The following is a 13,117-nucleotide window of genomic DNA, read 5'->3' on the forward strand; positions in this document are numbered from 1 at the left end:
GGGAAATTACAACTCGGAAACTATACCCGAAGATGACAGCAGGAGCCTTCACCGGAAAATTACACTTGAAAACTACACCGGGAAACTACACCTGAAGGCAACAGCAGGAGTCTTCATCAGGAAACTACACCTGAAAATTACACCCGAAGAGCCCAGAAGTCTTCATCAGGAAAGTACACCTGAAAACGACAACCAGAAACTACATCGGGAAACTATACCCGGAAACTACACCCGGAGAGCACAGGAGTCTTCATCAGGAAACTACACCTGAAAACTACACCCGGAAACTACAACCAGAAACTACACTGGGAAACTACACCCGAAGAGCTCAGGAGTCTTCATCAGGAAACTACACCTGAAAAGTACACCCGGAAACTACAACCAGAAACTACACTGGGAAACTACACCCGGAGAGCACAGGAGTCTTCATCAGGAAACTACACCTGAAAACTACACCTGAAAACTACAACCAGAAACTACACTGGGAAACTACACCTGAAGAGCTCAGGAGTCTTCATCAGGAAACTACACCTGAAAAGTACACCCGGAAACTACAACCAGAAACTACACTGGGAAACTACACCCGGAGAGCACAGGAGTCTTCATCAGGAAACTACACCTGAAAACTACACCTGAAAACTACAACCAGAAACTACACTGGGAAACTACACCCGAAGAGCTCAGGAGTCTTCATCAGGAAACTACACCTGAAAACTACACCCGGAAACTACAACCAGAAACTACACTCGGAAATTACAACTCGGAAACTACACCCGGAAACTACACCCGGAGATGACAGCAGGAGCCTTCACCAGAAAATTACACTCAAAAACTACACCCGGAAACTAAACCTGAAGGCAACAGCAGGAGTCTTCATCAGGAAACTACACACAAAAACTCCGCAGCAAGACGACAGCAGGAAGCTACACCCGGAACCTGGAGACAGACGGCGGCTCCACCCGCAGTGCTGCGGCCCGCTGTAGCGCCGCCTGCAGGCGCGGTGTGACGCTGCGGTCCGCTGTAGCGCCGCCTGCAGGCGCGGTGTGACGCTGCGGTCCGCTGTAGTGCAGGGAGGGTGTGAAGGGGCCAGCCGGGGTTCATTTCAGGTGAAGCCCCGGCGGCTCCCTGCTGACAACCGTGTTCAATTCCCCGCCTTGGCTCATGAGCACGGAGTGAAGAAACAGTTTCAGCAGAACAACCGAACTAAACGAGTCCGGAGTGAAGTCCAGGAACACCGTCACTGGTACCGGGACCGGGACCAGGACCATCACTGGTACCGGGCCCGGGACCGGGACCAGGACCGGGACCAGGACCGTCACTGGTACCGGGACTAGGACCAGGACCGTCACTGGTACCGGGACCGGGACCAGGACCATCACTGGTACCAGGCCCGGGACCGGGACCAGGACCGTCACTGGTACCAGGACCGGGACCAGGACCGTCACTGGTACCGGGACTAGGACCAGGACCGTCACTGGTACCGGGCCCGGGACCGGGACCAGGACCGTCACTGTTACCGGGACTGGCACCAGTAGCCCTCCAGGCTCACCAGAACAGGATGAGGAAGAGGAGGAATCCCCCTCGCCCCCCCCCCCCCCGGGGTCAGGGGTCACGCCGAGGCTCTCCGGATCAGAGGACGGCAGCACGCACGCGGGGGAGCGAGGGCGCAAGGGGGAGCCGGGCTTACCTCGGGCAGGTAGAGGAAGGCGGGACACTGCAGCGAGGGAGGAAGCAGCAGGCAGCCCGGGCCGGCCATGGCGCTGAGCGGGGGGGGCGGGGGGGGCCGGGGGGGCCGCGGCGCTTTGCGCATCGAGCAGGAGGTCCGGCGAGCCGCTCTCTCTCTCTCTCTCTCTCTCTCTCTCTCTCTCTCTCTCCCTCTCTCTCCCTGCGAGCCTCCTCTCTTCTGAATCTCCTTCCTGCTGCTTTGTCTCTGCTGAAGATGCAGCAGGGCGAGCGACAGAGTGCTCGCTCCACCTTTATCACTCTTGCACCGCCTGCCTTGCTCGCCCCCTCGCTCTCTCTCTGCCTCCTTCGCGCTCTCTCTCTGCCTTGCTCGCTCTCTCTCTCTCTGCCTCCCTCACGCTCTCTCTCTCCCTCTGCCTCGCTCGCTCTACCTCTCACTGCCTCGCTCTCTCTCTCTCGCTCGCCCTCCTTGGCTCCACTCTGTTTACTTTGTGTGATAAAAGCCAACAGAAGCATTCAGACACAGAAGGGGAGGATCTGTACAGGAGGAGGGGGAGTCGGCTGGGGGTGGGGCAGATTAGGGTGGGGGGGTGGGGCAGGTTAGGGTGGGGGGTGGGGGGGTGGATGCTGATGAAGTCCCCGGTGGATTCCTACATCAGACGGGGGACGAGGACCACACCGGAACAGCTGGTCCTTTTAACCCCAAAGCCCCCCATCCTATAACATGCAAACACACACACACACACACACACACACACACACACACACACACACACACACACACAGTACTAGGATGTGAAAGGAAGATGCTTTAAAAAAAAAGATGTTATGACTGTAATTAAAGGGCTGATGGGTGGAGGGGCAGTGCAGGGTGGGGGTGGTGGAGGGTGGAGGGGCTGGTCCGGTGGGGGAGGGGCAGTGCAGGGTGGGGGTGGTGCAGGGTGGAGGGTGGAGGAGGGTGGAGGGGCTCCACCATGACAGCCTCCAGCTGTAAACAGCTGCGATCGTCTACGAAGTGAAACCATAGAAGAAGAACCATCCAGAGGAGACCCGGTCTGGAGCAGATTCTGTTTGGTTGGTTCTGGTCCGAAACCAGAACCAGAACCAGAACCAGGACCAGGCCTAGGACGGTCCTGGTTCGGCGCTGCACTTTTCCGCCACAGAACGCCACGTTGAGTCTTCTCCAGTCTCAGCTGATCAGTGATCAACAGCTACAATTGGACTGAACTCCTGTTGGAGGCGGAGCCAAACACTGGAGGTAGCATTAGCATTAGCATTAGCATTAGCGTTAGCATTAGAGGACGGCCCCCCAGTGGCCAAACAGAGGAACAACCTCAGATCTGCTGCAGCTTTACGTTCTGACAGACTCTCTCTGCAGGACGGCGGCGAAGCTTCGAGTCGATCCAGAACCTGAACCGAGACGCCGAACCGCCGGAGCTGGTGACGGAGCCGAGCGTCGGCCAATCAGAGCCGCACAGGAGACGGGCTGCTGCTGAAACCCCTGCCTGGACCCTGGTGTCCAGCTGTGTCCCCATGTCTCCAGAGGACGGCGAGTCACGGAGCGTCATTCATTCTCGCCGATGCGTCGGCCGCTCCAACGGCGGCCATCTTTCCCGGCGGCGGTACAGGCGGAGGGATTGTTCCGGCGTTTGAAGCTCAGATCAGTCGTAGAACCCGCGGACCGGGCGCCCGTCTCTCGCTCGCCCGCTCTCTCTCTCTCCACGTTAATAATTCAGCCGAGCGCCGCCGGAGCGCTGCCTTCAAAGGGACTTTCTGGAACGTTCTGCACGCCGCCTTTCTCTTTCTGTCATGTGAAATCAAAGCCCTCGAAGCAGCGGAGATATCCTCGGCTAACTCCCCGCGCTGCCGCGCCGCCAATTAAACAACGATCAGCCGCCAGAGCGGCGAGCGGCGACGGCAATCATCGCTCGCGGCGGGATTCCCGTGTTAACAAGTCGCACGTTACGGCCACGGCGCCGGTCCGGCAGGAACCGGCTGCTAACTGCTTCCTGTGGAGAGAACGGAACCTCCCGGTACCGAGGCTTCACAGAACTCTGCAGAGCTGCTGTCTCTCTCTGTCCTGCTCATCTGCTCGCTTTAGCATTAGCTGCAGAGCTGCTGTCTCTCCTGTTCACCTGTTAGCATTAGCATTAGCTGCAGAGCTGCTGTCTCTCAGATTATAGAGCATCCTACTCCCTCTAACATCACCATCAGCATCTTCATCCTCATCATCATCACCACCTTCATTATCAAACCATCACTCATTATCATTGTCATCACCGCCTTCATCACCATCACCATCATCACCACCTTCATCACCATCATCATCATCACCACCTTCATCACCATCATCACTGTCATCATCACACACTGTATTTGTTTCTGGACTGAACAGGATTTACAGGCAGGCAGGTCTTTTGCATGCGTGCGTGTGTGTGTGTGTATGTGTGTGTGTGTGTGTGTGTGTGTGTGTGTGTGTGTTAAGCCTCTGCTGACACACTCAGTTGATTTGAGGCATTACAAGCTCCAAAAATCAGGATTTCATCTCGTGTGAGTAAAAAAAGACATTTGATGCTCCTTTGTGTTCAGCTTTGGTGTGACAAGACACACACACACACACACACACACACACACACATACACACACTCTCTAAAAAGGCTGGAAGCAGCAGTTCCAGCAGTCACATGCACTGAGCTCCGTCAGCAATAATCCAGGCGATACCGGCGGCGGCTAACAGGGCGCTAACGATTGGCGGCGCGTTCCGCCGATCGATACGCCACAGTCGCCCAATCATCACGAGAGGTGACGGTCTATCCCCCGACCCTCAGATCGCTCGCCGCTTCACTTAACGTTCAGCGCGTCAATCAGAGGGAAACGCCACTGGCTCTGCAGCCGTCAGCGTCTGACGGTTCTACACGGTTCTACACGGTTCTGACGGTTCTGACGGTTCTAGATCAGCAGGACGGCTCGCTCACCACCACATCCCACCAGGATGGTGGCGTTTACTGGAGTTACACTACAGTCACTGTCCTTTCCCACAATGCACTCTGCTATTTCTGGATTCTTGATAAGCAGAAAGGAAACCACGGTAGCATTAGCATTGGTTAACGTTAGCGTTGTTAGCATTAGCATTGGTTAGCATTAGCATTGGTTACTCGTCACCAGGAGGAAGGTGGAGCTGTCAGCGCTTCACTGCCTGTTACCTGACTCTAACTTAACAAAGCAGCAGAACTGCGGTTCGATTCCCGCTGGTCTGGACTGTGTCTCTGGACTCTGCTGGACTGTGTCTCTGGACTCTGCTGGACTGTGTCTCTGGACTGTGCTGGACTGTGTCTCTGGACTGTGTCTCTGGACTGTGTCTCTGGACTTTGTCTCTGGACTTTGTCTCTGGACGGTCTCTGTCCTGCTGAGGACCCGGGTCTTTGAGGGAACCTTGAAGTTCTGCTCTGACAGTTCTGCTCATTATCCGCCGTCTCCAGAGGGCCGGCAGTAGACGGGGCAGGAGGACGCCTCCGTCAGCCCCGGAGGGTGGAGGGGGAACGGGGGGTGGAGGGAGTGGAGGGGGGCGGGGCTTTCAACCCAGAGCTTCAGGTCTCACTAATTAAAGGTTGTGTCATTTCTGTTCTGACCAGAGTCCGCCCGGGGAGGGTGGGAGGGGGAGGAGGGTGGGAGGGGGGTAGAGGAGGGGGAGGAGGGGGCAGGAGGGTGAGGAGGAGGAGGGTAGAGGAGGGGGGAGGAGGGGGAGGAGGCGGGGCTCCTGGTTAACCTGCCCTCACCCGTCCCGGCGGGGGGGCTTCAGATCCTCTGACTGGCAGCAATTCTTCACAATCATTATTTCTTCACTTTGAGCTCAGAGCTGAGTAATTAGGAGGCGGGGGGGGGGGGGGGGGGGGGGGGTGCACACACACACACACACATGCACACACACACACACAGGGACAGCCAGGCCGAGGTGTCAGGAACCGACACCGTTCTGAACAGCGGCGCCGGACCCTCAGCCACGGTCCGGGAAACCGGCCCGGAACCTCCAGAGTCCAGCGCTCCAGAGGAAACATCCACTCAGAACCCGGCAGAACCCAGCAGAACCCGACGGAGCCGCCGCCACCGTCACATGACTGCTGCCTCAATTCTTCATGTCACAGAAGGAGAAACGGTTAAACAGCGAGTCAACCACAGCTGCACTGCATTATGGGTGGTGGTGGGGGATGGGGGGGTGTGGGGGTCGGTACGTTCTTGATGTCCTCACACTGAAAGCGTCAGTCGCCGTCCCGCCTCCAGAGCAGCGGCGTCTTCATCTCCCGTCACTCAACGTTCCCTCTTTTTTTCCTGAAGCTTCACAAACAGTAAAACCTGGTCGGAGGAAGAGCCGCCATCTTGTACTCTGTTGGGCCTCGCTCCCCCTCCGATAGTGTCACGGCGCTTCGCCTCCATCTGTTTGTACAGGAACGTGATCAAAGCGGCGCCGCCACGGAGCGCCGCCCGACACGAGGCGGCGGCGAGGTGAGGAGCGGCTGGAGAGCGAGACGTCAGAGTCCAGGCGCTCCGACAAACCCGACACTAAATCCCCGTTCGGCGGAAACAAAGCGCCGATAACAGGAAGCGGCTGTGATCCGCTGTGCCGTTACGCCAGCAGGCAGGAAGAGAAGGAGGCAGGATCCGTCGAGAAGCCAGCACACACTGGAGAGCCGCTAACCAGCCGCTAGCGGGCTGCTAACGGGCTGCTAACGGGCTGATAACCAGCCACTAACGGGCCGTTAACAGGCTGATAACGGGCTGATAACCAGCCGCTAGCGGGCTGCTAACGGGCTGCTAACGGGCTGATAACCAGCCGCTAACGGGCTGCTAACGGGCCGTTAACGGACTGATAACCAGTCGCTAACGGGCTGATAACCAGCTGCTAACCGGCCACTAACGGGCTGATAACCAGCCGCTAACCAGCCACTAACGGGCTGATAACCAGCCGCTAACCAGCCACTAACGGGCTGATAACCAGCCGCTAACCAGCCACTAACGGGCTGATAACCAGCCGCTAACCAGCCACTAACGGGCTGATAACCAGCTGCTAACCGGCCACTAACGGGCTGATAACCAGCTGCTAACGGGCTGATAACCGCAGATATCCAGTCATTAAGGCTAATTAGGATATGAAGTTGCTAATGATTCGCTAACAAGTCGTGTTGCTAATGAGTTGTTAATGGGTTGCTGAGGAGTCGCAGATGACTTGCTAACGGGTTGCTAACTAGTTGCTAACGCTAACATATTTTCTCTGGTCGTAAATCAAGTTCCAAACAGTCACTGTCACACACACACACACACACACACACACACACACACACACACACACACACACACACACACATACACACACACACACACACACAACCATCCAGCCAATATCAGGGATCGATAGCTTTTGTCTTGTTATGGAGGAGGTTTAGGAAGATCGACCAGATCGACACAAGCTGCTGGGATGAGGAGGCTCTGAGGAGCTGGGTGTGTGTGTGTGTGTGTGTGTGTGTGTGTGTGTGTGTGTGTGTGTGTGTGTGTGTGTGTTGGTCAGGGCTGACACTGATACTATCATCCAGCACCAACACAGATTTCCTGCATGGGGGGCGATTAGAAACACGGCTAAATGGAACGAGCTGTCACCAGCAGAGGTACGGGTGTGTGTGTGTGTGTGTGTGTGTGTGTGTGTGTGTGTGTGTGTGTGTGTGTATGTGTGTGTGTGTGTATCAATCATCCAGTCACATAAATGACTTGTCTAAACATCAATGCTAACGTTAGCTCACAGACATGGAGCTAAGTCACGCCTGCGCTCATGCAGAGGAATCGGATTACTCTTAGTAATCTGATTACTGTTTAAGTTATATGACTGCTGAATGAATAATCTGACACAGGCACAGGTCTCTCTTGTAAACGAGAGCCTGGGTCTCGATGGGATAACCTGTATGAATAAAGGTTCAATAAAAAAATAAAAAAGCAAAGATCTGATTATTGTGAGTAACTTCAGAGTAACTACAGTCACTACAAAGTAAAAACTGAGAAACCAGAGTAACTACAATGTAACTAAAGATAAAGTAGTTGATTGTTTGTATCCAACAAATTACAGAAAGTAACCCTGTGTTCCTGATAAAGGAGCAACAATCAAAGGGTGCAGGAGAGTAGTGTGACAGTGTGTATTAGTGTGTAGTAGTGTGTGGTAGTGTAACTTACAGAGCGTTGGCTCATCTCTGATCAAACACACTGGAGTGACGATATCGATCAGACGAAGCTGCCATTGATTAATTCCTGCTTCAATTAATCAGCAGCGACCCTGGAGTGTAATAAGACCCCGATAATGACAGAGTGTGTGTGTGTGTGTGTGTGTGTGTGTGTGTGTGTGTGTGTGTGTGTGTGTGAGGTGATTGTACTCAGGCTCGTCTTGAAGCTGATCTTACTAATCTTTAAATGGCTTCTTGTTATTAAACCACTAATTCAGAGGATTAAAGGATCCGTGAGATCCGTGTGTGTGTGCTCCCCGAGCACACGCACACGCACACGCACACGCACACGCACACACACTCCCTGTCTTTCCTGACTGTCCAGCCTGTCCCTCACCGCGGTGCGTTCAGGGACCGTTGGGAGAATCAGAAAAACATCGATTCCTCTTCCTTCGTCTCAGAAACAATTTTTCCATTTTCAACACAAATCACTTCCTGAATCATTTTTATCGTTTCGCTTCTGCAACATAAACACAGGTAGGAGGAGGAAGGCGAGGGCGCACGGCGCCGTCACCCAGTGGGGTGGAGGGTTCGATTCCTGGCTGCTGCCCTGATTGACGGATCGGCGGTTCGCCTGCAGCCGTCGCTCTACGGATCGTTTATCCATCGTTCAGAGCAATGCTAACGACACGGCGGCTGCACAAACTGCCGATCGTTGAGTCACCGGGAGCATGGCGGCGGCGGCGGCGGCGCCCACGCTGAATGAAAAGTTAAATTACGAAGCGACTAATCGGGATTTTAACAACATTCTTCGTCGACACGTTATCTTAAGTGCTCCGGTAAAAACGCCGTTAAGCCTCGAACTGCTGCAGCTTCCAGAGGAACAGTTCATCTCCTCATCCTCCGCTCTGAAGACCGGCCGTAAACCCAGACCGCCACCGCCACCGCTGCCGCCACCGCTGCCGCCGCCGCCACCGCCGCCGCCGCCGCCACCGCCACCGCCACCGCCACCGCTGCCGCCACCGCCACCGCCACCGCCACCGCTGCCGCCACCGCCACTGCCCGGCCGGTGAGAGGCAGAGAGGCGCACCGCCGCCGGCAGCCGGTCGCTTTACCACCGTTTTCCCTGGAATAAGCAGAGAAACTCATCCTGACCTCTCCAGACCCGGCGAGGAGCCGCCCGGCGCCGGACTGAGCCCTCAGCAGCTTCCTGCCCAGGAGGCGGGCCAAACCCCGGGGTGGGGGGCAAACCCGAGAGGGGGGCAGCAGCCGGGGGACCGGGGGACCGGAGGACCGGGGGACCCCCCCCCCCCCCCGGCACAGAGAGACCGCCGACGCCACGGAGACGAAACGTTATCTTTAATAACTTACAGGCTGTTCTAAGTTGAGGAACCAGCGGCAGCAGCAGTCAGTCAAAAGCACAGCAGAATCCCTCTAACGGCCCGCAGACTGACAGGCGCCAAGTCCCGCCCCCGTGGTGTACTGGTCATGTGGGCTGACTTCTGACCAATAGCAGCGAGTCAGAGGATAAGTTCAGTTTAAACAGTTTTCATGTTGTTTGTAGAACCAAGTAAAACAACGTCCTCACCCAGAATGCTTTGCTGCTCCGATAAGCGGTCCGGGAGAACGTTGGATCCACAGTGGGGCTGCAGACCTCGGATGCTGTCAGCAGGGGGCATGAGTGGCGCCGGCTCCCAGAACCGCTTCAGTCGCCCAGAAACTCATCGGCGTCACCAGCAGGTCATCCTGGTCCCTCAGCCGGTCCTCCACGGCCCGGGGTCGCAGAGTACCTGCTGAGGTTCACAGATTTCTGAACACGGCGACCAGGAAGTGAACTGAAGGACATCCACCAAGACACACAGTAGGGGGCGCTGTGCAGCTGAGGCGCTGGTCGCCTCCCGCTCCAAAGAGGAAGAAGCAGACGTTTGCAGTTCAGAGATCTTCCAGATTGAAGCCGTTTTGGGAGCCGGCGCCACTCATGGCCCCCTGCTGACAGGACACGATGCAGCTCCGCTGTGGATCCAACGTTCTCCCGGACCGCTTATCGGAGCAGCAAAGCATTCTGGGTGAGGATGTTCTACTTGGTTCTATAAACAACGTGAAAACTGTTTAAACCGACCTTCTCCCTGGAGGCAGCGGCGCTGCTGTCGGGCCAGAGCTGGACGTCCAGCTGAACTGGGCCAGCGCTGGACCCGCTGCTGTCAGACCGGCTTCACCAAACATAACCAGACTTCACCGCCTCGGTGAGGCACCTGGTTTCCATGGCGACCTGCTGAAGGACCGACTCCCTGCTGCTGAGGTTCTCTGGACTGAAGGCGGGTTTGGAACCACAAGTCACCACCGTCTGACCCCCAGCTGCCCCTGCCCGGGAATCGAACCCTCAACCAACCGCTGCACTGCCCTCCCTCTCCCCGGGTCACAGGTCAGCTGCAGCCACACAGAGGGGGGGGGGGGGGGTTCAGTTCCTGGTTCTGGTTCTGGTGGGGGGGGGGTGTTCAGATCCTGGTTCTGGTTCTGGTGGGGGGGGGGTGTTCAGATCCTGGTTCTGGTTCTGGTGGGGGGGGGGGGGGGTCAGACCCTGGCTCTGGTTCTAGTGGGAGGGGGTTCAGATCCTGGTTCTGGTTCTGGTGGGGGGGGGGGGGGGGTTCAGACCCTGGTTCTGGTTCTAGTGGGAGGGGGTTCAGACCCTGGTTCTGGTTCTGGTGGGGGGGGGTGTTCAGACCCTGGTTCTGGTGGGGGGGGTCAGATCCTAGTTCTAGTGGGGAGGGTTCAGACCCTGGTTCTGGTTCTGGTGGGGGGGGGGTGTTCAGATCCTGGTTCTGGTTCTGGTGGGGGGGGGGTTCAGACCCTGGTTCTGGTTCTAGTGGGAGGGGGTTCAGATCCTGGTTCTGGTTCTGGTGGGGGGGGGGTTTCAGACCCTGGTTCTGGTTCTAGTGGGGGGGGCAGATCCTGGTTCTGGTTCTAGTGGGGGGGTTCAGACCCTGGTTCTGGTGGGGTTAGTCAGATCCTGGTTCTAGTGGGGGGGGGTTCAGACCCTGGTTCTGGTTCTGGTGGGGGGGGGGGTTCAGATCCTGGTTCTGGTTCTGGTGGGGGGGGGGGGGTTCAGACCCTGGTTCTGGTTCTAGTGGGGGGGGGGTTCAGATCCTGGTTCTGGTTCTGGTGGGGGGGGGTTTCAGACCCTGGTTCTGGTTCTAGTGGGGGGGGGGTTCAGATCCTGGTTCTGGTGGGGGGGTGGTGTCTGGTTCTAGTGGGGGGGGTTCAGATCCTGGTTCTGGTTCTAGTGGGGGGTTCAGACCCTGGTTCTGGTGGGGGGGGGCAGATCCTGGTTCTGGTTCAAGTGGGGGGTTCAGATCCTGGTTCTGGTTCTGGTGGGGGGGTTCAGGTCCTGGTTCTGGTTCTAGTGGGGGAGTTCAGATCCTGGTTCTGGTTCTGGTGGGGGGGGTTTCAGACCCTGGTTCTGGTTCTAGTGGGGGGGGGGGGTTCAGATCCTGGTTCTGGTTCTGGGGGGGGGGGTTCAGACCCTGGTTCTGGTTCTAGTGGGGGGGGGGGTTCAGATCCTGGTTCTGGTTCTGGAGCGGGGGTCAGATCCTGGTTCTGGTCGGGGGGTTCAGACCCTGGTTCTAGTGGGGGGGTTCAGACCCTGGTTCTGGTTCTGGTGGGGGGGGGGGGGGGTTCAGATCCTGGTTCTGGTGGGGAGGTTCAGATCCTGGTTCTGGTTCTAGTGGGGGGGGTTCAGACCCTGGTTCTGGTTCTGGTGCGGGGGGCAGATCCTGGTTCTGGTAGGGGGGTTCAGACCCTGGTTCTAGTGGGGGGGTTCAGACCCTGGTTCTGGTTCTGGTGGGGGGGGGGTTCAGATCCTGGTTCTGGTGGGGGGGTTCAGATCCTGGTTCTGGTTCTAGTGGGGGGGTTCAGATCCTGGTTCTGGTTCTGGTGGGGGGGGTTCAGACCCTGGTTCTGGTGGGGGGGGGGGGGGTTCTGGTTCTGGTGGGGGGGTTCAGATCCTGGTTCTGGTTCTGGTGGGGGGGGTTCAGATCCTGGTTCTGGTGGGGGGGGTGGTTTCTGGTTCTGGTGGGGGGGTTCAGATCCTGGTTCTGGTTCTGGTGGGGGGGTTCAGATCCTGGTTCTGGTTCTGGTGGGGGGGGGGGGTAAGACTGTAGAACATGAAGTCCCACGGGGACCGGTGGGTTCTTGGTTCTTCTAATGTGACGATAAATCAGATCCTTCAGACAGAAATGAGAGAATGAACAGTTTCACCACTTCACTCTATGAACACCTGAAAACCTCTCATGAACTTTTAACCTCGTTGATGATCAGAGGAGGACCAGATCAGACCAGACCAGAGGAAGACCAGATCAGACCAGACCAGATCAGACCAGACCAGAGGAGGACCAGATCAGAGGAGGACCAGGTCCCGAGTGGTTCAGCCTGCTGACAGTTTAAAGCTTTCCCTCAGTTCTTCCAGTAGAACCTCAGCAGCTGGAGGCAGAACCTTCTCTAATGCAGCAACACTTCACACACGCACACACACACACACGTACAGTCTTGTATTTCTATCCTTGTGGGGACCATCCATTGACTGACACCCCGCCAACACACACACACACACACACACACACACACACACACACACACACACGTACAGTCTTGTATTTCTATCCTTGTGGGGACCATCCATTGACTGACACCCCGCCAACACACACACACACACACACACACACACACACACACACACACACACACACACACACACACACACGTACAGTCTTGTATTTCTATCCTTGTGGGGACCATCCATTGACTGACACCCCGCCAACACACACACACACACACACACACACACACACACACACACACACACACACACACACACACACACACACACACAGTCCAGCTTCACCCAGTAGAGAACCCGGTGCTGCTCTCGATCAGCTTCACTCTGCTGGAAGCTGCTCAGTACGACAAACCCACACTGAAGACACACAACTCACTACACAACACAACACAACACAACACAACACAACACAACACAACACAACACAACACAACACAACACAACACTACACTACACTACACTACACTACACAACACAACAGTCTGGAACAACCACCTGAGTGAATAAACCAACAAAGACCCAAATAAAACAATAAATACTGTTTAGAATCATTTAGAATCAGATAGAAAAGAAAAAGTTAAATGTTAAACAAAATATAAACAAAAAAAAAAACATTCAAAAC

General features: G+C 56.2%; 1 protein-coding gene across 1 annotated transcript in view; it reads right to left on the bottom strand.

Annotated features, from left to right (window-relative positions):
• Positions 1-1,810, bottom strand: part of LOC115387448 (RNA binding protein fox-1 homolog 3-like) — a 61,054-nt gene extending 59,244 nt beyond the window's left edge. Inside the window, exon 1 of the mRNA XM_030090157.1 lies at positions 1,688-1,810. Within this exon, the coding sequence (XP_029946017.1) occupies positions 1,688-1,810 (123 nt within the window). The remainder of the gene's footprint in view (positions 1-1,687) is intronic.
• Positions 1,811-13,117: the final 11,307 nt, after the last annotated feature.

Source organism: Salarias fasciatus, chromosome 4 (genome assembly GCF_902148845.1).
Source record: "Salarias fasciatus chromosome 4, fSalaFa1.1, whole genome shotgun sequence".
NCBI classification, from domain to species: domain Eukaryota; kingdom Metazoa; phylum Chordata; class Actinopteri; order Blenniiformes; family Blenniidae; genus Salarias; species Salarias fasciatus.